Here is a 24,682-nt window from a genome sequence, read left to right as displayed (position 1 = left end):
AAAGGACACCCCCAAATCCCCCCCCTTATTTCCATAGGGGTCCCCCCAAATCCCAGCCCCCCCAATTCCCCCCACCCCATAGCCCCCCCCTTTTCAATGCCCCCCTTTTTCAATGCCCCCCCCTTTTTCAATGCCCCCCCTTTTCAGCCCCCCCTTTTGAGTGCCCCCCCCAATTTTTCACAGCCGCATTTTTGAACCAAACTTTATCGGTTTTGCCCCAAACCCGTTCACAACGCAGCCCAACGGGGGGGGGGGGTGAAAGGGGGGCTGCTCCCCCCAGCACCCCCAAGGGGGGGAAATAACCCCCCAAAATCCACCTATCGGTCTGCCCCCCCTCAAAAAAAGTGCCCCCCCTAAATCTCGGGGTGCCCCCAGGATGCTCACAGCACCCCGACGACCCCCACCCCAAAAGGTTCCCCCAAGATCCCCCCACGTCCCCCCCCCCCCCGCGGGACCCCATAGGGCTGTAATTGACCCCCCGGACCCCCCCCAGGACCCCAAATCCCCCCCCCCCCGGGGTACCCCGGGACCCCAAATCCCCCCCCGGGGGTCTCCCAGGACCCCAAATCCCCCCCCCGGGGTACCCCAGGACCCCAAATCCCCCCCGGGGGTCTCCCAGGACCCCAAATCCCCCCCGGGGGTCTCCCAGGGCCCCGTGGCCACTCCTGGGGTCTCCCCGGACCTCCTAGGAGCCCCCAGGGACCCCTCCGGGGACCCCCCAAATCCCAAATCCCCTCCCTTGCACCCCACGGGACCCCCTGTCCCCCCGGGTCCCCATGGGACCCCCAGATCCCCCCCCCACGACCCCCAGGACCCCCAAGATCCCCTAAAACCACAGCCCCCCCTCCTGGGACCCCCTAACCCCCCCAAATCCCCACACCAGCCCCCACAGGACCCCCCCTCAACGCCCCCTAGGACCCCCACGACCCCCCAACACCCCCAGGACCCCCGGACCCCCAGGACCCCCCAGGACCCCCAAGACCCCCCCAGGCCCCCCGAATCCAGTCGGTGGTGGAGAACCGCGGGGGGGGGGGGGGACACCAGCGGGGTGCCGGGACCCCCACCGTGGGGGGGATTTTTTGGGGGGGGGTCCCCACAGGGGCTGGGGGGCTCCCAGCGCCCCTCCCAGTGCCCCCAGTGCCCATCCCAACACCCCCGCCACGCCCCCAGTGCCACCAGTTCCACCCCCCAGTTCCTCCCAGTCCTGTGTCGTGTCTCCCCCTCCCCCCCCCTCGATTCCTTCTGGATCCTCCCAGTTCCCCCCGTTTCCCTCCCAGTGTCCCCCCAGTCCCTCTCCCAGTACTCCCAGTTCCCGCAATGCCTCTCCCAGTCCCCCAAAGCCCCCAGACCCTCTCCCAGCGCTCCCAGTCCCTTCCCAGTCCCTCTCCCAGTCCCTGAGTGCCCCCAGTCCCTGTCACCCCACTCTCTCCCAGTGCTCCCAGTGCTCCCAGTGCCCCCAGTCCCCCTCCCAGTCTCTCTCCCTTTCCCCCGGAACCCCCAGTGCCTCTCCCAGTCCCCCCAGTCTCCCAAATGCCTCCTCTCCCAGTGCTCCCAGTGCCCAGGGCCCCTCCCAGTGCTCCCAGTTTCCCTCCTATTCCCCTTCCCAGAGCCCTCGGTCCCCCAAGAGCCTCTCCCAGTGCTCCCAGTCCCCCAAGAGCCTCTCCCAATGCCCCCAGTCCCCCTCCCAGTGCCCCCAGCCCCCTCCCAGTGCCCCCAGTCCCCCAAGAGCCTCTCCCACTGCTCCCAGTGCCTCTCCCATTCCTCCCAGTACCCCAAGAGCCTCCCCCAGTGCCCCCCCCAGTGCCCCCCACCCCCCGTCCCCTTCCCAGTGCCCCCTGTCCCCAAAGAGCCTCTCCCAGTGCCCCCCCCCTCAAACCAGGTGAGCCCCTGCTTGGAGACCCCCCCGTCCCCAAATGCTTTGGGGGGTCCCGAGGGGATAGGGGGGCCCCAAGGCTGACCCCCCCAAAGTGCCTGGGGGGTCCGGTGGGTGCAGGTTGGGGGGTCTCACCTGCCCCCCCTTTTTGGGTACCCCCCAGCAGCACCTGCACCCACAGCTGGAGGGGGGCCCAGCCCCAACCGCCCCCCCAGGGCCCATCGCCGCCCCCCCAGAAAAGAGCCAGGATGGAGTCCGAAAGCCCCCCCCCATCCCCCCATTTCCCACCGCCCCCCCCAATTTCCTAATTCCCCCCCAACGACCCCAATGCTCTCCCCACGACCCTACGCCCCCCCCAAAGCCCCCCCAATTTCCCATTGCCCCCCCCATGACCCCAATGCCCCCCAATTTCCCATTGCCCCCCCACAACCCCAATGCCCCCCATGACCCAAAAGCCCCCCAATTTCCCATCGCCCCCCGACCCTAATACCCCCCAATTTCCCTAAGCCCCCCCACATCCCCAATGCCCCCCATGATCCCAAGCCCCCCCAATTTCCCATCGCCCCCAATTTCCCATCGCCCCCCGACCCCACTGACCCCCCCGACCCCCCCAATTTCCCAACGACCCCCCATGACCCCAGTGACCCCAACGACCCCAATGCCCCCCAGCCCCCCAATAACCCCTTGCCCCCCCCCCGACCCCCCCCCCCTATGCCCCCCCCTCGCCCCCCCCCCCCCCCCCCCCGGTTCCGGGCCGGCCCCCCATTGGTCGCCTCGTTGCCCCGCCCCGGAAGTGACGTTGGGGGTGGGGGCGGGGCGTGCACTTGCACACGAGGCCTTGCACACGAGGCCCCCCCAGTTAATTACCCCCAGCTAATGAAGCCCTGCCCCCCCCCCCAAATTAACACCCCCCCACCGTAATTAACCCAGCCTGGCCTTGCAGGTGGGGGGGGCCCCTCCCCCGGGGCCTTAATGAGCCCTGTAATTAACCCGCCCCTCCCCCATTAATGGGCAAGCCACCAGCTTGGCGTTAATTACCCCCCCCCGAGCTCATTAGCATATGCTAATTGCCGCCGGTGCTAATTACAGTCATTAGCGGGGTTCTGCCGCAGTGGCTGCTGTTAATTACGGTGGAGCAGGGAATCCCCTCCCCGCTAATTGGCCTAACGAGCCCCAGCCCCTCCCCTCCCATGGATCCAAGCCAGGCCCCCCCCCCCCCCCCCAGCTGCTTTAACCCCTGGGCCATTCCCAGCGAATCCAGGCCGGGTTTTGCCCCCTCCCAGGCCACATTCAAGCCCTCTCCGTTCCCAGAGCGAATCCAGGCCGGGTTTTACCACCGGGGTGGGGGTCGTTGACCCCTGCTCCATTCCCTTGAGGGATCCAGGCCAGGTTTTATTCCCCTGGGCTCAATTCGACCCCCCGGTCCATTCCTTATGGGAGTCCCAGCCGGGTTTTACCCCTCCCGGGCTGAATTTGACCCCGGTCCATTCCTGTGCGGATCTGTGCCGGGTTTTACCACCCTCCTGGGGCCGTCCTTTACCCCCAGTCCATTCCTGTTACATATCCAGGCCGGGTTTTACCCCCCCAGCTTTACCCCCTGCTCCATTCCCTGGGTAAATCTAGGCCAGGTTTTCCCCCCAACCCATGGCCGGCTTTTATCCCCGAGTCCATTCCCGGAGAGGATTTGCCCCAGGTTTTTCCCGCCCCCAGGCCAGGTTTCACCCCTCCCCCCCCGTTGGGCCAGGTTTTGCCCCTGCTCCTTTTCCTGCATGAATCCACACCAGGTTTTACTGCCCTGGGGCCGGGTTTCCCCCCCTCCATTCCTGATGGGGATCCAGGCCAGGTTTTACTCCCCCGGGCTGGATTTGGCCCCCAGTCCATTCCTGGATGGATCCATTCCGGGTTTTACCAGCCCCCGAGGGGGCAGGTTTTACCCCAATCCATTCCAGCTGTATATCCATTCCGTGTTTTATCCCACTCCATTCCTCGTTGGCTCCATTCTGGGTTTTAGCCCCCCCCCCAAGCTGTGTTTCCCTCCCAGTCCATTCCCGGTTGGATCCATTCCGGGTTTTACCCCCTCCGGGGGGCAGGTTTTACCCCAATGAATTCCAGCTCCAGATCCAGTCTGGGTTTTACCCCAGTCCATTGCCGATTAACTCCATTCCGGGTTTTACCCCGACCCATTCCAGCTGCAGATCCGTTCCGGGTTTTACCCCCCTCCATGAGACAAGTTTCACCCCAACCCATCCCTGCTGCAGATCCATTCCATGTTTTGTCTCCGCCAGCTGCTTTTTCTCCCCAGTCCATTCCCAGATGGATCCGTTCCGGGTTCCGCCCCCAGTCAGGTTTTACCCCAGTGCATTCCAGCTCCAGCTCCATTTCGGGTTTTACCCCGATCCATTCCTGTTGCTGATCCGTTCCGTGTTTTACCTCCCTTGGCTGTCCCCCCCCCCAGTCCATTCCTGGTCAGATCCATTCCGGGTTTTAGTCCCCCAAACCGTGTTCCCCCTCTGTTCCATTCTCAATCAGCTCCAGTCCGGGGTTTACCTCAGTCCATTCTTGATTGGCTCCATTCCAGGTTCCTCCCCAGCCGTCTTCCGTCCCCCAGTCCATTCCGGGTTGGACCCATTCCATTCCGGGTTTTACTATCTCTGGGGGAGAAGTTTTACTCCAATAAATTCCAGTTCCAGATCCAGTCCAGGTTTTACCCTGGTCCATTCCAGATTGTCTCCATTCCGGGTTTTACCCTGACCCATTCCTGCTGCAGATCTGTTCCCGGTTTCACCTCCACCTCCTACTCCCCCTCCCGATCCATTCCGCATCGGATCCATTCCAGGTTTTACCCCCTCAGGGGGCAGGTGTTACCCCGATCCATTCCAGCTCTAGCTCCAATCCGAGTTTTCCCCCAGTCCCTTCCCAACTGGCTCCATTCCGGATTTTACCCCGATCCATTCCACCTCCAGCTCCATTCCATCTTTCCCCCGATCCATTCCCAACGGGCACCATTCCGTGTTTTGCCCCACCCCATTCCCCCTCCAACTCCATTCCGGCTTTTTCCCTAGTCCGTTCCTGACTGGCTCCATTCCACATTTTACCCCATCCCATTCCCCCTCCAGCTCCATTCTGGGTTTTACCCCAATCCATTCCACCTCCAGCTCCATTCCATCTTTCCCCCTGATCCATTCCCAGCGGGCACCATTCCAGGTTTTACCCCACCCCATTCCCCCTCCAGCTCCATTCCGGGTTTTACCCCATCCCATTCCCCCTCCAGCTCCATTCCGGGTTTTACCCCAACCCATTCCCCCTGCAGCTCCATTCCATTTTTTCCCCCAGTCCATTCCCAACCAGCACCATTCCGGGTTTTACCCCACCCCATTCCCCCTCCACCTCCATTCCGGCTTTTCCCCCAGTCCATTCCTGACTGGCACCATTCCGGGTTTTCCCCCACCCCATTCCCCCTCCCCCTCCATTCCGCGTTTTCCCCCACTCCATTCCCGCTCGGATCCCCTCCGGCTTTTCCCCCGCCCCATTCCCGTTCAGGCTCCGTTCCGCCTTTTCCCCCCATCCCACCCCCCCCTCCCCGCTCCATTCCCCCCCCCTTAACTCCACTCCAGGTTTTCCCCCCCCCCGCGGTGAGTGACGGGGAGGGGGGGGGCGGGGCCGCGCCCGCGCCGCGGGGGGGCGCTGCCGAGCCCGGAGGGGGGAGGAGGGAGGGGAAGGGGGGGGGCCTGGGGAGGGGGGGGCGGGGGCTCGGGGGGGGCGGGGGGCTCGCGCCGCCCGCACCGCCCGCGCCGCGCGCCGCATGGAGCTACCCCCGGGCCCGAGCGCCCCCGCAGGTAACGGGGGGGGGGGGGGGGTGAGATGGGGGGGGCGAGGTGCGACGCGGGGGGGGCGTGAAATGCAACCGGGGGGGCCGTGAAATGAAACGGGGGGGGAGAAAGGGGGCTTGGGGGGGAAAGGGGGGGGGGGGGGAAAGGGGGGGCGAAGGGGGTGGGGGGGCGAGGGGGGGCTGCAGGAAGGGGGGGCGTCGTGGGGGGGGGCGCCGGGAGGAGCGAGGGGAGCTGGGGAAGGTGGGGGGGTCGTGGGAAGGGGGGGGTCGTGTAAAGGGGGGCTGTGTAATGGGGGTCGTGTAATGGGGGGGCGTAATGGGGGGGTCGTGTGATGGGGGGCGTGATGGGGGCTTTGCGATGGGGGGGGGGCAGTGTCAGGTGGGGGCCGTGTGGCGGAGGGGCTGTAATGGGGGGGCCGTGCAATGGGGGGGGGGGGGGGTGTAATGGGGGGGCCGTGTAAGGTGGGGGGGGGCCGTGCAATGGGGGGGGGGCTCAGAGCAACGCGGGGGCCCCGTGCCGGGGGGGGGGGGGGGGCGTTGTGCAGCCCCCGTGCGCGCTGGGGGGGCCCCGGGGGTTGTGCAATGCGGGGGCTCCGGGCGGGGGGGGCACGCTCCGAAATTTTGGGGGGGGGGGGGGGCGTAGGAATAGGGGGGGGGGCCGTGAGAAGCTGGGGGGGGGCAATGGGGGGGGCGCCGCGAAAGCCGGAGGGGCTGAGGCGTAGGGCGGGGGCCCTGTGCTGGGGGGGGCGTGCAGAAAGGGGGGGGGCACGGTGCGAAAAGGGGGGGGGGCGTGAAATTGGGGGGGGGCATCGTGAATGGGGGGGGCTGTGCCATACGGGGGGCCGCTCGCAATGCGGGGGGGGCTTTGCGAAGCGGGGGGCGGCCTGCAACGGGGGGGGCTTTAAAAAGGGGGGGGGCACTGGCGGTACCGTAGTGCTGGGGGGGGGCTCGGATTGGCCCCCCCGGGTGTTGGGGGCATCGCCCCCCCAAAATTCTGCACCCCCCTTTAAATTCTCCCCCCCCCCCCAATTTTATCTCCCCCAAAATTTTACCGCCCCCCGAATTTTACCTCCCCCCCCAGATTTTGCGCCCCCCCCCAAATTTTACCTCCCCCCAGATTTTGCTCCCCCCCCAAAAAAAATTTCGCACCCCCCCCAAATTCCAACCCCCCCCGCATCCTGGTGCTGGGGGGGGGGGCCTCAGCCCCTCGTTAATTTTTTTTTTTGGGGGGGGCTCAGCGCTGGGTGCCCCCCCCGGGGGGGGGGGGCTGAGGCACGGGGTGGGGGGGGGGGGCGTGGGTTGTGCCCCCCCCCCCCCGGGGTCCCCGTGGGGGCGCTGGCGGCGCGCGAGGGATGCTGGGAAGGCGGTGCGGGGCCGCTCCCCCCCCCCCAAAACCCCCCCCCCCCTTCCCCGATCGCTTCCCACAATGCCCCTCGGCCCCCCCCCCCCGCCGTTTGGGGAGGGGGGGCGGGGAGGAGGATGGGGGGGCGGGGAGGGGATGGGGAGTTTCCCACCATGCACCGCGGCGCCGTCGCCATGGCAACGCGCCGGATGGGAGCCGCCTCCCACAATGCCCCGCGGCCCCAGCCCCCGCAGCGGGGGGGGGGGGGGAGGCCGGGACCCCCCCCCCCGTGGGGCTGGGGGGGGGGGAGCCTGGTTTGAGCCCCCGGTGCCGTTAATCCCGCGTAATCCCCCTTCATCCCGGGGTCCCCCCCTTAATCTGGGTCCCCCCCTTAATCCCAGCCGCCCCTTTTGATTCCAGCCCCCCCCCCCCCATTTAATCCCGGCCCCCCTCTTTAATCCCAGCCCCCACATTAATCGCGGACCCCCCTCTTAATCCCCTGCCCCCCATTTAATCCCAGCTCCCCCTTTAATCCCACCCCCCCGTTCAATCCCAGCCCACCCCCCATTAAGCCCAGACCCCCCCCGTTAACCACACCCCCCATTTAATCCCGGACCCCCCCATTTCATCCCAGCCCCCATTAATCCTGGACCCCCCCGTTAATCCCGGTCCCGCCCCGTTAATCCCACCCCCCCTTTCTCTCTCCGCAGGTCGGCCGCATCCAGGCCCGGTGAGGCCTCAGGGGGCTCCCAGCGCCCCCCCCCGGTGTGCCCCCCCCCTCGTGTGTCCCCCCCCCGTGTCCCCCCCCCCCCGACCATGGCGCCCCCACCCCCGCCCTGCGCAGCCTCCTCGTCACCGCCATCCTCGTCACCTCGGCCACCCAAGGTAGGGGGGTGCTGGGGGGGGGGGGCGGTGCGCGTGCAAGGGGCGTGCGAGGGGCGTGCGGTGCTTGTGCAAAAGGTGTGCGAGGTTTGTGCGAGGTTTGTGCGAGGTTTGTGCGAGGGGGGCCCCCCTGGTGCTTGTGCAAAGGGCGCGCGAGGCTCGTGCGATGCTGGGGGCGTGCAAGGGCCCCGCGGTGCTTGTGCAAGGGCATGCAGCACTTGTGCAACGCGAGGGGTGTGCAAGGGCTGTGCGGAGCTTGCACAAAAGGGCGTGCGGGGCTTGTGTGATGTGAGGGGTGTGCGAGGGCTGCACGGTGCTTGTGCAAAAGGGTGTGCAAGGCTCCCACAATGCCAGGGGTGTGCAAGGGCCCCACAGTGCTTGTGCAAAGGGTGTGCAAGGCTCACACAATGCCAGGGGTGTGCAAGGGCCCCACAGTGCTTGTGCAAAGGGTGTGCAAGGCTCACGCAATGCCAGGGGTGTGCGAGGGCCCCACAGTGCTTGTGCAAGGGGTGGGTGTGCAAAGCTCACAATGCCAGGGGTGTGCAAGGGCCCCACAGTGCTTGTGCAAAGGGTGTGCAAGGCTCACACAATGCTAGTGGTCTGCGAGGGCCCTGCAGTGCTTGTGCAAAGGGTGTGCAAGGGCCCCGCAGTGCTTGTGCAAAGGGTGTGCAAGGCCTTGGGGACCTGGGTGTAGGGACCCAGGGACCCGGGCGTTGGGACGCGGGGACCCAGGGGACTTGGGGACCTGGGTGTGGGGACGCGGGGACCCCGGCGTTGGGACCCCGGCACCCCGGGGACCTGAGGACCTGGGTTTGGGGACTTGGGGACCGGGGGGACTCGAGGAGCTGGGCACAGGGACAAGGGGACGCGGGGACCCCGGCATTGGGACCTGGGGGCCCTGGGGACTCGAGGACCTGGGTTTGGGGACCCACGAGGACTTTGGGGACTCGAGGACGTGGGCATAGGGACACGGGGACCCTGGCATTGGGACCTGGGGACCCTGGGGACCTGAGGACCTGGGTGTGGGGACTTGGGGACCCAGGGGACTCGAGGACGTGGGTGTAGGGACATGGGGACCCCGGCACTGGGACTTGGGGACCCAGGGGACCTGAGGACCTGGGTGTGGGGACACGGGGACCCACGAGGACCCAGGGGACTTGGGGAACCCGCGCGAAGGGACACGGGGACCCGAGGGACGTGAGGACACGGGGTGTTGGGAGGACACCCAAGGGTGTTGGGACACGGGGACCCGTGGGACTTGAGGCCCTGGGTGTGGGGATGTGGGGACACAGGGGACTCGAAGAGCCGGGTTTTGGGACTTGGGGACCTGGGGGACTTGAGGTCCTGGGTGTAGGGACATGAGGACCAAGGGGACCCGGGCACTGGGACACGGGCACCCAAGGGACTTGAGGACATGGGGACATTTGAGGACCCAGGGGACTCGAAGAGCCAGGTTTTGGGATTTGGGGACCTGTGGGACTTGAGGGCCTGGGTGTGGGGACACGGGGACCCCGGCATTGGGACCCAGGGACCCGTGGGACTTGAGGCCCTGGGTGTGGGGACACGGGGACACGGGGACCCCGGCATTGGGACCCGGGGACCCGTGGGACTTGAGGCCCTGGGTGTGGGGACACGGGGACCCAGGGGATTTGAGAACCTGGGCGTTGGGACATGGGAACCCAGGGGACTTGGGGACACAGGGACTCAGAGGACCCCGGCATTGGGACCTGGGGACCCAGGGGATGTGAGGCCCCCGGACATGGGGACACGGGGACCCGTGGGACTTGAAGACCTGCGTATAGGGACATGGGGACACGGGGACCCAAGGGACTTGAGGCCCTGGGTGTAGGGACGTGGGGACCCGGGTGTTGGGACCAGGGGACCCAGGGGACTTGAAGGCCTGGGTTTTGGGACATGGGGACCTGTGGGACTTGAGGACCTGGGTGTAGGGACACGGGGCCCCAGATGTTGGGACATGGGGACCGAGGGGACGTAAGGACCCCTGGGTGTAGGGAGACGAGGACCCAGACGTGGGGACATGGGGACGTGGGGACCCAGGCATTAGGTCCCAGGGACCTGTGGGGCTTGAGGACCTGGGTGTAGGGACGTGGGGACACAGGGGACTCGAAGAGCCGGGTTTTGGGACTTGGGGACCTGGGGGACTTGAGGTCCTGGGTGTAGGGACACGAGGACCAAGGGGACCCAGGCATTGGGACACGGGGCCCCAAGGGACTTGAGGACATGGGGACATTTGAGGACCCAGGGGACTTGAGAACCTGGGTTTTGGGACTTGGGGACCCGGGGGACTTGGGGACCTGGGTGTAGGAACACGAGGCCCCAGACATGGGGACGTGGAGACTCGTGGCACTTGAGGCCCCAGGCGTTGGGACACGGGGACCCGGGGAACTTAAAGAGCCGGGTTTGGGGATTTGGGGACCTGTGGGACTTGAGGACCTGGGTGTAGGGACACGGGGACCAAGGGGACCCAGGCATTGGGTCCCAGGGACCCGAGGGACTCGAGGTGCTGGGTTTTGGGAATTGGGGACCTGCAGCACTTGAGGCCCCAGGCGTTGGGACATGGGAACCCAGGGGACTCGAGGACCTGGTTTTTGGGATTTGGGGACCTGTTTTACTTGAGGACCTGGGTGTAGGGACATGGGGACCCAGGGCACTTGAGGACCTGGGTTTTGGGATTTGGGGACCTGCAGCACTTGAGGCCCCAGGCGCTGGGACATGGGGACCCGGGGGACTTGAAGACCTGGGTGTAGGGACTTGGGGACCTGCGGCCCTTGAGGACCTGGGTGTAGGGCCACGAGGACCAAGGGGACCCAGGCACCCAGGGGACTCGAGGAGCCGGGTTTTGGGACTCGGGGACCTGCGGCACTTGAGGCCCCAGGCGTTGGGACCCAGGGGACTTGAGGACCTGGGTTTTGGGATTTGGGGACCTGTGGCACTGGAGGCCCCAGGTCTTGGGACATGACCCAGACATGGGGACACGGGGACCTGGGGAATCCAAGGGGACTCGAGGAGCTGGGTTTTGGGACTTGGGGACCTGTGGCCCTTGAGACGCCAGGTATTGGGACCCGGGGACCTGTGGGACCTGAGGACCTGGGTGTAGGGACACGGGGACCTGGAGGACCCAGGCATCGGGTCCCAGGCACCCAGGGGACTTGAAGAGCTGGGTTTTGGGATTCAGGGACCTGTGGCACTTGAGGACCCGGGTGTAGAGACATGGGGACCCGGGGGACTTGAAGACCTGGGTTTTGGGACCCGGGGACCTGCGGCCCTTGAGGACCTGGGTGTAGGGACATGGGGACCAAGGGGACCCAGGCATCAGGTCCCAGGGACCCAGGGGACTTGAGGAGCTGGGTTTTGGGATTCAGGGACCTGTGGGACTTGAGGGCCTGGGTGTAGGGACATGGGGACCCGGGGTACTCAAGGACCTGGGTTTTGGGACTTGGGGACCTGCAGCACTTGAGGACGTGGGTATTGGGACCTGAGGACCCGGGGGACTTGAGGACCTGGATGTAGGGCCACAAGGACCAAGGGGACCCAGGCATCGGGTCCCAGGCACCCAGGGAGCTCGAAGAGCCGGGTTTTGGGACTCGGGGACCTGTGGGACTTGAGGCCCCAGGTGTTGGGACACAGGGACCCGGGGGATGCAAGGACCTGGGTTTTGGGATTTGGGGACCTGTGGGAATTGAGGACCTGGGTGTAGGGACATGGGGACCAAGGGGACCCAGGCATCGGGTCCCAGGGACCCAAGGGACTCGAGGAGCTGGGTTTTGGGATTTGGGGACCTGCGGCCCTTGAGGCCCTGGGTATTGGGACCCAGGGACCCAGGGGGCTCGAAGAGCCGGGTTTTGGGACTTGGGGACCTGTGGGACTTGAGGCCCCAGGTGTTGGGACACGGGGACCCAGGGGACTTGAGGACCTGGGTGTAGGGCCACGAGGACCAAGGGGACCCAGGCACCCAGGGGACTCAAAGAGCCAGGTTTTGGGATTTGGGGACCTGCGGCACTTGAGGCCCCAGGCGTTGGGACACGGGGACCTGGGGGACTTGAAGACCTGGATTTTGGGATTCGGGGACCTGCGGCCCTTGAGGCCCCAGGTATTGGGACCCGGGGGACTGAAGGACCTGGGTTTTGGGATTTGGGGACCTGGGGGACTCGAGGAGCCGGGTTTTGGGACTCGGGGACCTGCGGGACTTGAGGCCCCAGGCGTCGGGACCCAGGGTCCTGGGGGACTCAAGGACCTGGGTTTTAGGATTTGGGGACCTGTGGGACTTGAGGACCTGGGTGTAGGGACATGGGGACCCGGGGCACTTGAGGACCTGGGTTTTGGGATTTGGGGACCTGTGGGACTTGAGGACCTGGGTGTAGGGACATGGGGACCAAGGGGACCCAGGCATCGGGTCCCAGGCACCCAGGGGACTTGAAGAGCCGGGTTTTGGGATTTGGGGACCCGCGTTCCTGGAGGCCCCGGGTCGGGGCACCCCCGGGGCCCCGTGGGACGGTGCGTGCCCCCTCCTCCCCCCGCAGGGCTGAGCCGCGCGGGGCTGCCGTTCGGGCTGGTGCGGCGCGAGCTGGCGTGCGAGGGCTACCCCTGGAGCTGCGGTGCCCGGGCAGCGACGTGGTGCTGGTGGAGAACGCCAACTACGGGCGCACCGACGACAAGATCTGCGACGCCGACCCCTTCCAGATGGAGAACGTGCAGTGCTACCTGCCCGACGCCTTCAAGATCATGGCCCAGAGGTGGGGCCGGGGGGGGCACGGGGACGGGGGACGGGGGCACGGGGACGTGGGAGGGCACGGGGACAAGGTGGGGGGCATGGGGACACGGGGGGGGCACGGGGACATGGGGACAGTGGGAGATACAGGGGGACACAGGGACAAGGAGGGGGCACGGGGACGGGTGGGGCATGGGGATGTGGGGGGAGATACAGGGGGACAAGGTGGGGGCACAGGGACATGGGGGGGCACGGGGACATGGGGACAGGGGGAAATACAGGGGGACACAGGGACAAGGGGGGGCACGGGGACATGGGGGGGTTACAGGGACAAGGGGGGCACAGGAACATGGCGGGGGCACGGGGACATGGGGGGACATGGGGACAGGGAGATACAGGGGGACACGGGGACAAGGGGGGCACGGGGACGGGGGAGGCATGGGGACATGGGGGGGCACGGGGACAGGGGGGCGTGGGAGGACACAGGGACATGGGGTGACACACGGATGGGGGAGATACAGAGGGACATGGGGACAAGGGGGGGCACAGGGACAAGGGGGGCACAGGGACATGGGGGGGCACGGGGACAGGGGGAGATACAGGGGGATATCGGACAAGGGGGGGACACGGGGACAAGGGGGGACGTGGAGATATGGGGGTTTACAGGGACATGGGGGGACACAGGGATGGGGGAGATACAGGGGGACACGGGGGGGACACAGGGACATGGAGGGGCATGGGGAAAGGGGGTATGGGGGGACACAGGGACAGGGGGAGATACAGGGGGACACGGGGACATGGGGGGGCACGGGGACAGGGGGACACAGGGGAACATGGGGACAAGGAGACTGGGGGGCACGGGGACAGGGGGAGATATGGGGGGCATGGGGACAAGGGGACATGGGGGGCATGGGGACAAGGGGGGACGGGGGGACACAGCGACAGGGGGATGTGGGGGGGCACGGGGACGGGAGGGACATGGGGGGATATGGGGACAAGAGGACTGGGGGGACACGGGGACAGGGGGATGTAGGGGGACACAGGGACAAGGGGGGATGTGGGGGCACGGGGACAGGGGGGACACAGGGATGGGGGCGACATGGGGGGACATGGGGACATGGGGTGGGACAGGGGGACGTGGGGGGGTATGGGGACAAGGGGGGCACAGGGACATGGGGACGTGGGGAACATGGGAGGATGGGGGCACAGGGACACGGGGGGACAAGGGGGGACGTGGGGATGGGTGGGGGGACACGGGGACATGGGGGGACACAGGGACATGGGGGGGCAAGGGGACGTGGGGACACGGGGACGTTGAGGAGCCGTGGGGACACGGGGGAGGCGTGGGGACACGGAGGGGACACAGGGGCGCAGGTAGGGGCAGGGTGGCACGGGGACGGGGGACAGCGCAGGGGTGTCCCCACGTCCCCACTGCGTGCGGTGTGACACGGCTGCATCCCCCTGTCCCCACGCCCCTGTCCCCGCGTCCTCCTACCCGTGACATGTCCCTGTCCCCGTGTCCGTGCTCTCACATCCATGGCGTGTCCCCGTGTCCCTGTCCCCGTGTCCCTGTCCCCGTGTCCCCGTCCCCATTTCCTTGTGTCCCCTCTCCCCCCCATCCCATATCCTTGTCCCCATGTCCCTGTCCCCATGTCCCCTCTCTCCCCCATCCCATGTCCCCATCCCCATGTCCCTGTCCCCGTGTCCCCATCCCCATCCCCGTGTCCCCTCTCCCCCACCCCATGTCCCCGTCCCCATTTCCTTGTGTCCCCCCTCCCCCCATCCCATATCCTTGTCCCCATGTCCCTGTCCCCATGTCCCCGTGTCCCCTCTCTCTCCCATGTCCCCGTTCCCTGTCCCCGTCCCCACCCCCGTGTCCTCGCCCCCCCCATCCCATATCCTTGTCCCCATGCCCCTGTCCCTACGCCCCCGTCCCCATGTCCCCGTGTCCCCTCTCTGTCCCCCACCCCATATCCCTGTCCCCGTGTCCCCATCCCCCTCCCCGTGTCCTCTCCCCCACCCCGTGTCCCCGTCCCCATTTCCGTGTGCCCCCCTTCCCCCCCCATCCCACACCCTTGTCCCCCCCGTCCCCCCCCCAGGTGCAACAACCGCACGCAGTGCGTGGTGGTGGCCGGCTCCGACGCCTTCCCCGACCCCTGCCCCGGCACCTACAAGTACCTGGAGGTGCAGTACGACTGCGTGCCCTACAGTGAGTCCCGCCCCACGGCGCCCTGCCCCATGGCGGCCCCGCCCCACAGCGCCCCGCCCCATAGCGCCCCGCCCCACATACCCCACCCCCAGCACCCCGCCCCACAACGCCCTGCCCCACAGCACCCCGCCCCACAGCACCCTGCCCCATGGCGTCCCCACCCCCAGCACCCCGCCCCACAGTACCCCCCCCCATAGCGTCCCCACCCCCAGCACCCTGCCCCATGGCGCCCCTGCCCCATAGCGCCCCCACCCCCAGCGCCCCGCCCCACGACGCCCTGCCCCATAGCGTCCCCAGCCCCACAGCACCCTGCCCCATGGTGCCCCGCCCCATGGCACCCCTGCCCCATAGCGTCCCCAGCCCCCCGGCGCCCTGCCCCATGGCGGCCCCACCCCACAGCACCCCACCCCATAGCACCCCCACCCCCACGGCATCCCTGCCCCATAGCGTCCCCACCCCCAGCGCCCCGCCCCACAACGCCCTGCCCCATAGCGTCCCCAGCCCCACAGCACCCTGCCCCACGACGCCGTGCCCCATAGCGTCCCCAGCCCCACAGCACCCCACCCCACAGCACCCCGCCCCACAGCGCCCTCAGCCCCATGGCGCCCCCTGCCCCATGGGGTCCCCTCCCCCACGGTGACCCCTGCCCCACGGTGCCCCCCTCCCTTTCCCAGCACCCCCAAGTACCTGGGGGTGCCGTGCGATTGCCCCGATATAGGGCCCAGCCCCATAGCGCCCACAGCACCCTGACCCCTACACCCCCAGCCCCATGGCACTTGTGGTGCCCCACAGCGCCCCATAGCGCCCTGTAACACCCTGACCCCAACACCCCCAGCCCCACAGCACCCGTGGTGCCCCATAGTGCCCTGACCCTGACACCCCCAGCCCCACAGCTCCCAGCCCCACAGTGCCTGGCCCCACAGCGCCCCACAACACCTGGTCTGTAGTGCCCCATAGCACCTGTGGTGCCCCACATCGCCCCATAGCACCCCGTAACGCCCCACAGCGCCCCATAGCACCCCGTAACGCCTCACAGTGCCCCACAGCGCCCCATAGCTCCCAGCCCCACAGCATCCAGCCCCACAGCACCCTACAGTGCCCCATAGCGCCCCACAGAACCCTACAGCACCCCATAGCACCCCATAACACCCCACAGCGCCCTACAGCGCCCCATAACACCCCACAGCACCCCACAGCGCCTTGCCCTACAGCGCCCCATAGAGCCCCATGGTGCCCCACAGCACCCCACAGCGCCCCACAGCGCCCCATAGCTCCCAGCCCCACAGCGCCCTGGGGTCCTTCCCTGGGGGTGGGCGGGGTCGGAGTGGAAGCAGGAAGTCCCGCCCCCATAACGAACAGGAAGTCCCGCCCCCATAGCAAACAGGAAGTCGTTCCCTTCCCCCTTAGAGCAGAACAGGAAGTCCCGCCTCTGTAGGCAGAGCCAGGCAGGAAGTCCCGCCCCCCCACCGGCAGCAGAGCAGGAAGTCCCGCCTCCGCCGCCAGGGTAAAGCAGGAAGTCCCGCCCCCATGGACAGCAACAAACAGGAAGTCCCGGCCCTTCATGCCAAGCCGGGCCGGAAGCCCCGCCCCCGAGGCAGGGCAGAGCAGGAAGTCCCGCCTCCGCCGCCAGGGTAAAGCAGGAAGTCCCGCCCCTTTATGCCAAGCCGGGCCGGAAGCCCCGCCCCCGAGGCAGGGCAGAGCAGGAAGTCCCGCCCCCGCCGCGGTGCATTGTGGGCCCGGTCTCTCCCCAGGCACCGGCGCGGGACCCGCCCCTTCCCCCCCCCCCTCCCCGTTTGCTTTGCAGGAGCCGGAGGGGAGCAGCCGGGGGGGGGAGGGGAGGGGGCGGGGCGCGGGCACGGACATGGGAAGAGCCCACGGACACGGCAAGCACACGCTAAGAGGACACACGGACACGGCAAGGACACGCCAAGCACATGCTAAGAGCGCCCACGGACACGCCTGGCGCACTCCCGCACATGCCGAGCACATGCCAAGAACACGGCAGGCACATGCCAAGCACACGCCAAGCACACGCTGAGCACATGCTAAGAGCACACATGGACACGCCAAGCACACGCCTGGCACACGCCGGGTGCAGGCACAGCCAGGCACACACCTGGCATACTCCGTACATGCTAAGCACATGCCAAGAGCACGCTGAGTGCCCCCCAAGCACGCACCAGGCACACACGGACACCCCACGCACACACCACATGTCCCCAAGCACATGCTAAGCACACGCCAGCACATGCCTGGGGCCTACAAACACATACGTGGAGCTCAGACCCATGGTGTGCTGGAACACATTAAGCACATGCTAAGCACATGCCAAGCACATACCTGTGGTGTGCTGGAACATGCCAAGCACACACAAGTGCACACCTGCAGTGTGCCAGAACACGTTACACACATGCCAAGTGCATGCTAAGCACACGCCAAGCACATGTGGTGTGCTGGAACACGTTAGGCACACACAGCGCACGCCAGGCACACGCCAAGCACATGCCTGTGGTGTGCTGGAACACATTAAGCACATGGCAGGCACATGCTAAGCACCCACCAAGTGCATGCTAATTGCATGCCAAGCACACACCAGGCACATGCCAAGCACACACCAAGTGCACACCAAGCACATGCTAAGCACACACCAAGCACATGGCTGCAGTGTGCTGGAACATGTTAAGCACACACCAAGCACATACTAAGCACATGCCAAGCACACCAAGAACATACTAATCACACACCAAGCGTACACCAAGCATGTGCTAAGCACATGCCAAGCACACACCAGGCACATGCTAAGCGCACACCAAGCACATGCTAATCGCATGCCAAGCGCACACCAAGCACGTGCTAAGCACACACCAAACACAGGCCAAGTACATGCTAACTGCACACCAGGCACATGCTAAGCACACGCCAAGCACACACCAGGCACATGCTAATCGCATGCCAAGCACACACCAAGCATGTGCCAAGCACCCACCAAGGACGTGCTAAGCACACGCCAGGCACACGCCAAGGACATGCCAAGCATATGCCAAGAACACGCCAAGAACATGCTAAGCACACGCACCACCCCGTGCCGGCTGTGTCCCCGCGACGCCGGCGCCGTGGGGCAGAGACGTGTGGGGCTGGGACGTGTGGGGCGGGGCCGTGGGGCGGGGCCGTGGGGCGGGGCCGTGGGGCGGGGCCGTGGGGCGCCCTCTTCCTTTGCAGGTGTCGCCGTGGGGCAGAGCCCCCCACCCCCGCCGTGGGGCAGCGCCCCCCCCCCCCCCCCCCCGCCGCCGCTCTCTCTCCTCCTTCGCTTCCTTCCAGAGCCGGGACCCCGGGGATGGGGGGGGGGGGGGGGGGGGGGGGGGGGGCTCGGGGGGTTAGGGGGAGGCGGGGGGGGGGCCCTGTCCATACCTCTGTCCGTCTGTCCGTCCATCCGTCCGTCTGTGGTTCTCCCGCCTGCTTGTCTGTCCGTCCGTCCATCCCGTTACCCGTCCGTCTGTCCGTCCGCCTGGGGCTCTGCCACCCGTCCGTCTGTCTGTCCGTCCATTGTGCCACCTGTCCGTCCGTCTGCCCTGTTACCTCTCCGTCCGTCTGTCAGTCCCGTTACCTGTCTGTCCGTCCATCCGTCCGTCAGTCCCGTTACCTCTCCATCAGCCCGTCCATCCCGTTACGTGTCCGTCTGTCCGCCCGTCCGTCCTGCTCCTTCCTCCCCGTGTCCGTCCGTCCGTCCCGTTACCTGTCTGTCCGTCCGTCCGTCTTTCCGTCCATCCGTCCCCTTACCTTCCCGTCCGTCCGTGTGTCTGTCCCGTTACCTGTCCGTCTGTCTGTCCGTCCGTCCCGTTACCTATCCGTCCATCCGTCCAACCATCCCGTTACCTGTCCGTCTGTCCATCCCCCATTACCTGTCCGTCCGTCCGTCCATCCCGTTACCTGTCCGTCCGTCCGTCCGTCCCGTTACCTGTCTGTCCGTCCGTCCGTCTTTCCGTCCATCCGTCCCCTTACCTTCCTGTCCGTCCGTGTGTCTGTCCCGTTACCTGTCCGTCTGTCCGTCCGTCCGTCTTTCCGTCCATCCGTCCCCTTACCTTCCTGTCCGTCCGTGTGTCTGTCCCGTTACCTCTCCGTCCATCCGTCCGTCCATCCCGTTACCTGTCCGTCCGTCCGTCCGTCCCGTTACCTGTCCGTCCGTCCGTCCATCCCGTTACCTGTCTGTCCGTCCGTCCCGCTCCTCCCTCCCCGTGTCCGTCCGTCCGTCCCTCCTCCTTCTCCCCCCCCCTTCCCCCCCCGGGGCCATCGGGGCCCCCCGGGGAGGGAGGGGAGGGGGAGGGGAGGGGAGGGGGGGGGGGGGGGGTGTGGGGACCCCCCCCCCCCGTCCTCGGGGCCCCCCCCCGGAGCCGTGGGGCCGGGGCGGGGGGGGCGAAGCCGTTTAATCTCTCTTCTCTTTGTCTCCTCTCTCGCCCCCCGCCCGTGTGTCCCCCCCTCCCGTCCCCCCCCCCCATTTGTCCCCCCCCTCGTCCCCCGTCCCCCCCCCGTGCCCCCCCCCCCCCCCCCGCTCTCTCCTCCCGCCTTTTCTTCCGGTGCTAAAAGTAGGAGTGGAGCCAAAAGGTAACGCGACGCCCGGCCCCCCCACGTCCCGTCCCCCCCCCCCCCGCCCCAAAATCCTCCGTCCTGGCCCCAAACCCGGCCCCTGACCCCCCCCCCAAAAACCCTGACCTCAAAGCGTGACCCCAAAACCTGACCCCAAAACCCTGACCCCAAATCCTGACCCCAAATCCTGACCCCAAATCCTGACCCCCCCCCCCCAAAGCTTGACCCCAAATCCTGACCCCCCCCCTCCATCTGGCCTCAAATCCTGACCCCCCTTCCCCCCCATCCCATGCCCCCAAATCCCCCAATCTGGCCCCAAATCCTCCCCCTGCCAGCTCCCGTACCCCCAAATCCCCCCCCGACCCCAAATCCCCCCCCCGACCCCAAATCCCCCCCCCGACCCCAAATCCCCCCCCCGACCCCAAATCCCCCCCGGACCCCAAATCCCCCCCGACCCCAAATCTCCCCTGACCCCAAATCCCCCTCCTCACCCCAAATCCCCTCGCCCCCTTCCCGCTGCTCTGCCCCTCCCCAAATCCCCCCCCGACCCCAAAATCCCCAATCCAATATCCCCCCAATCCCAAAATCCCCCCCCCCCAAATCCCTGCTCCTGACCCCAAAAGGCGCTGCCCCCCGTCTCCGCCCTGCTCCCCGGCTCCCCCCGCACCCCAAAATGCCCCCCCAAGCCCCCCCCCAGCCCCCCAACTTGCCCCAATTCCCCCCAATTTCCCCCAAATCCCCCGTCCTGCCCCCCCCCGCTGCCCCCCCCCCCATTCCTCCCCCAACCCCAACAAAACCCCCAAATCCCCCCGATTTTGCCCCAAATCCCTCCCTCAACCCCCCCCCCCGACCCCCCCCCCCCCCCGGGCTGGGGGTCCCCGTTAGCGCAGGGGCAGGAAGGGGTTAAACGCCCCCCCCCCCATTTAGGGGCGATAATTAGCTCTAATTAGTCCTAATTAGGGCCCCCCCTCGACCCCCCAAGCCCCCGAGGGACCCCAGGGTCCCCAACGCCCCCAGGGGACCCCAACGTCCCCCCCCATAGGGGACCCCCAGACCCCCCCGGAGCCCCCACCCCAAATTTCTGCCCCCCCCCCCGGGGCAGCGGGGGGCCCCACGGGGCAGGGCCGGGGGGGGGGGCAGGGGAAGGGAGGGGCCGGGGCGACCCCCCAAATCCCCCCCCCTCCCCCCCGAGACCCCAAACGCTGCAGAGAGGCCCCAAAGGACCCCCCCCCCCCCAAAGGAGTTTGCCCCCCCCCCGGCAGGCTGGGGCAGCTCGGGGGGGGGCTGGGGTGGGGGGGGCAGCTTGGGGTGGGGGGGGCAGTTATGGGGCGGGGGCAGTTATGGGATGGGGGCAGATAGGGTTTGGGGGCTGGGGTAGTTAGGGGGCTGGGGCATTTAGGGGTGGGGCAGTTAGGGGTGGGGTAGTTGTAGGGTGGGTTTGGGGGGCAGTTATGGGGTGGGGTAGTTTGGGGGTAGGGGCAGTTGTGGGGGCAGTTATGGGGTGGGGGCAGTTATAGGGTCGGAGCAGTTATAGGGTCGGGGTAGTTATGGGGTGGGGGCAGTTATGAGGGCGGGGGCAGTTATGGGGTGGGGGCAGTTATGAGGTGGGGGCAGTTAGGGGATGGGGGTAGTTATGGGGCAGGGGCGGTTATAGGGGCAGTTATGGGGTGAAGGCAGTTATAGGGGCGGGGGCACTTATGGGGCTGATAGGGGCAGCTGGGGGGGGGTGCAGGGCCCAGGCAGGGGCAGTTTTGGGGCGGGGGGGCAGTTCGGGGCAGTTGGGGCAGATTTGGGGGGCAGTTAGGGGCAGGCAGGGGGCAGTTGTGGGGCGGGGGGACAGTTAGGGGCAGTTAGGGGGCAGTTGGGGGGCAGGGGGGCAGCCAGGGGGCAGCTGTGGGGCGGGGGGGACAGTTAGGGGCAGCTGGGGGGCAGTTGTGGGGGGGGGGCAGTTGGGGGGGGCAGTCAGGGGGCAGCTGGGGGGGCAGTTGGGGGCAGTCGGGGCAGCCAGGGGCAGTTGTAGGGCAGGGGGGGCAGTCAGGGGGCAGTTGGGGGGGCAGTTTGGGGGGGGGCAGTTGTGGGGCAGTAAGGGGGCAGTTGGGGGCAGTCAGGGGGCAGTTAGGGGCAGCTGGGGGCAGTTTCGGGGGGGGCAGTTGTGGGGCAGCCAGGGGGCAGCTTGGGGGGGGCAGTTTGGGGGGGGGCAGTTGGGGGCAGCCCCCGGGGGCGCGCAGCCAGGGTTGACCCCCCCCATGTCTCTCTCTCTCTCTGTGTCGCTGTCACAGGCGCGGGGGGGGGGGCGGGTTTTGGGGGGGGGGGGGGGCAAAAGCCCCCTGGGGATTTTGGGGGGGGGGGGGGCGGGAGGGTCCTGGGGTGGGGGTGGGGGGCGGGGGGGCGGCGGCTTCTTCCCACAGGTGCCCCAGGAGCGGGGCCGCGGCCGGGGGGGGGGGGGGGCGGGGGGGCGGGGGGGGGGCCCCTAACGTCTCTCTCTCCTCCTCCTCCTCCCGCAGGGCCCGGCCCCCCCCGCCGCGCCCCCGGACCGCGGGGCCCCCCGCCTGTGAGTGTCCCCCCCGGGGACCCCCCCCCAACCGGGGACCCCCGCCCCCCCCCCCCAATCCCCCCGCATCCCCCCGCCCCCCCCCCATCACGACACCCCCTGTAGCGGGGGGGGCGCCCGGGGGGCCGTGCACACGCATGTGCAAGGAGGGGGGGGGGGGGGCACGGAGAGGCACACACGTGTGAGAGGCATGGGGGGCGCACCGGGGGGGGGCACGCGTGTGCAAGGGCACGGCCCCGGGGGCACACGCGTGTGTAAGGGGGGGGGCACGTGCAAGTGCAGGAGCACACGCGTGTGTAAATCACGAGGGGGGGGCGTGTGCAAATGTCACGTGGGCACACGCGTGTGACAACACCAGGGTCACGTGGACACACGCGTGTGACACGAGGGTCACGTGGGCACACGCGTGTGACACCAAGGTCACAAGGGCACACGCGTGTGACACCAGGGTCACGAGGGCACACGCGTGTGACACCAAGGTCACAAGGGCACACGCGTGTGACACCAGGGTCACGAGGGCACACGCGTGTGACACGAGGGTCGCGTGCACACGCGGGTGCAAAGCCCCGTGCGCGTGCCGGCTCCGCCAGGTGCGCACGCGTGCAGCGTGCCCCCGCCCCCACACGTGCGCACGCCCCCGTGAGCTCACACGCGTGTGCACACACGCATGCACGCGCACACGTGGCCACGCACATGCACGGCCGCCCCCATGAGCTCACACGCGTGTGCACACACACGGCCACGCTTCTCCCGCCGTGCACACGCGTGTGCCCCCCCCCACGTGCGCTCACACGCGTGTGCAAGCCCTGAGGGGGGACACACACACGCGTGTCCCCAGGGGGTGCCGACAGCCCCGGCGGGGGGGGGGGGCACACCCCCCCCCCCGGTACAATTTAGGGGGGGGGGTCTCTGTGTGTCCCCATGTGTGTGTGTGTGCACGCGCGTGTGCCCCCCCCCCGTGCCCCCCCCGCCCCCCCGTTCTCTCCCCGCAGCTTTAACCCCCCCGTTTCTCTCCCCCAGCCTCTCTGCAGCGGCGCCGGACACCGGGACCACGCGGTCGCCCCCCCCCCCCCCCCAAAATTTTCTCCCCCCTCCCCCCGCATCCTTCCCCCCCCGAACAATTTGGGGGGTCCCCGTGGCCCCCCCCTGCCCCCGATCAACCCTGGCTGTGGGTACGGGGCTGGGGGGAGGTGGGGGGCGGGGCGGGACCCCCGTTTTTAGGACCCCCCTTTTTAGGATCGTCTGTTTTAGGACCCCCCTCATTTTAGGACCCCCCGCCTCATTTTAGGACCCCCCTCCTCGTTTCAGGACCCCCCCCGTTTTAGGGCCCCCCCCCCCTTCAGGACCCCCCGACCTTATCTCGGAGGACTGACCCCCCTCCCCCCCCCACCGGTGACCCCTCCCCGCCCCCCCCCCAGGTTTGGGACCCCCCCCCCCCCGCCGCCGCCCTGCTCCCCCCTTCCCCCTCCCCCCCCGGGGCCGCCCCCCGCCCCCCCCCCGGCCGGGGCCCCCCCAGGCGCTGATGAAACCGCTTCTCTTTTCTCTCCTGCTTCTCGCCGCCCCCGTCCCCCCCCCGTCCCCCCGTCCCCCTGTCCCCCTGTCTGTCCCCACGTCCCCATGTCCCCCCGTCCATCCCCCTGTCTGTGCCCCCCCGTCCCCGTGTTCCCCCGTCTGTCCCCACGCCCCCCCATGTCCCCACCTCCATCCCCACGCTCCCCCGTGTCTCTCCCCACATCCCCCCCGTGTCCACCCCCCATCCATCCCCCATCCCCCCCCATGTCCCCCCTCACCCCCCATCCCCCCCCGTCCCCGTGTCCCCCCACCTGTCCCCACACCCCCCCATGTCCCCACCTCCATCCCCACCTCCCCCCGTGTCTGTCCCCACGTCCCCATGTCCCCCCCATCCATCCCCCCGTCCATCCCCCCCCCCGTCCCCGTGTCCCCCCGTCTGTCCCCACGTCCACCCCATGTCCCCATCTCCACCCCCCCCCCATCTCCATGCCCCCACCTGTCCCCATGTCCCCCCCATCCATTCCCCCCGTCCGTGCCCCCACCCGTCCCCGTGTCCCCCCCATCCGTCCCCACACCCACCCCATGTCCCCACCTCCATCCCCACCTCCCCCCGTGTCTGTCCCCACATCCCCACCCCCCGTGTCCATCCCCCCCGTCCCCATGTCCCCCCCATCTGTCCCCACACCCACCCCATGTCCCCACCTCCATCCCCACCTCCCCCCGTGTCTGTCCCCATGTCCCCATGTCCCCCCCATCCTTCCCCCATCTGTGCCCCCACCTGTCCCCATGTCCCCATGTCCCCCCCATCTGTCCCCACGCCCATCCCATGTCCCCATCTCCATGTCCACCCCCCGTGTCTCCCCCCATCCCCCCCATGTCCCCATCTCCATCCCCCCACCTGTCCCTGTGTCCCCCCGTCTGTCCCCACACCCACCCCATGTCCCCATCTCCATCCCCACCTCCCCCCGTCCCTGTCCCCATGTCCCTGTCCCCCCCGTCCATCCCCCCCACCCGTCCCCGTGTCCCCCTGTCTGTCTCCACACCCACCCCATGTCCCCACCTCCGTCCCCACCTCCCCCCGTGTCTGTCCCCACGTCCCCATGTCCCCCCCATCCATTCCCCCCATCCATTCCCGTGCCCCCCGTCTGTCCCCACGTCCTTCCCCCATCCATCC

At 68.0% G+C, this 24,682-nt stretch overlaps 1 protein-coding gene and 1 long non-coding RNA gene across 2 annotated transcripts in view; one reads left to right on the top strand and one right to left on the bottom strand.

Moving 5' to 3' along the window:
* Window positions 1-3,992: 3,992 nt before the first annotated feature.
* On the bottom strand, window positions 3,993-5,443 carry LOC136788306 (uncharacterized). Its single transcript, XR_010827172.1, has 2 exons — window positions 4,421-5,443; window positions 3,993-4,282 (listed from the first exon to the last, which is right to left on the bottom strand). It is a non-coding gene; the product is annotated as an uncharacterized lncRNA (long non-coding RNA).
* A 2,410-nt stretch (window positions 5,444-7,853) lies between these two features.
* The window catches only part of LOC136788227 (adhesion G protein-coupled receptor L1-like), a gene marked incomplete at its 5' end in the record, with an annotated part of 43,476 nt that continues 26,647 nt past the window's right edge, over window positions 7,854-24,682 (top strand). Inside the window, 5 exon segments of the mRNA XM_066986399.1 lie at window positions 7,854-7,929; window positions 12,468-12,530; window positions 12,533-12,680; window positions 14,755-14,864; window positions 19,449-19,463. Coding sequence (XP_066842500.1) covers window positions 7,854-7,929; window positions 12,468-12,530; window positions 12,533-12,680; window positions 14,755-14,864; window positions 19,449-19,463 — 412 coding nt within the window.

The sequence above is a fragment of the Anser cygnoides genome, chromosome 34, assembly GCF_040182565.1.
Source record: "Anser cygnoides isolate HZ-2024a breed goose chromosome 34, Taihu_goose_T2T_genome, whole genome shotgun sequence".
Taxonomy (NCBI): domain Eukaryota; kingdom Metazoa; phylum Chordata; class Aves; order Anseriformes; family Anatidae; genus Anser; species Anser cygnoides.
This window is presented reverse-complemented; position numbering and strand designations above follow the sequence as displayed.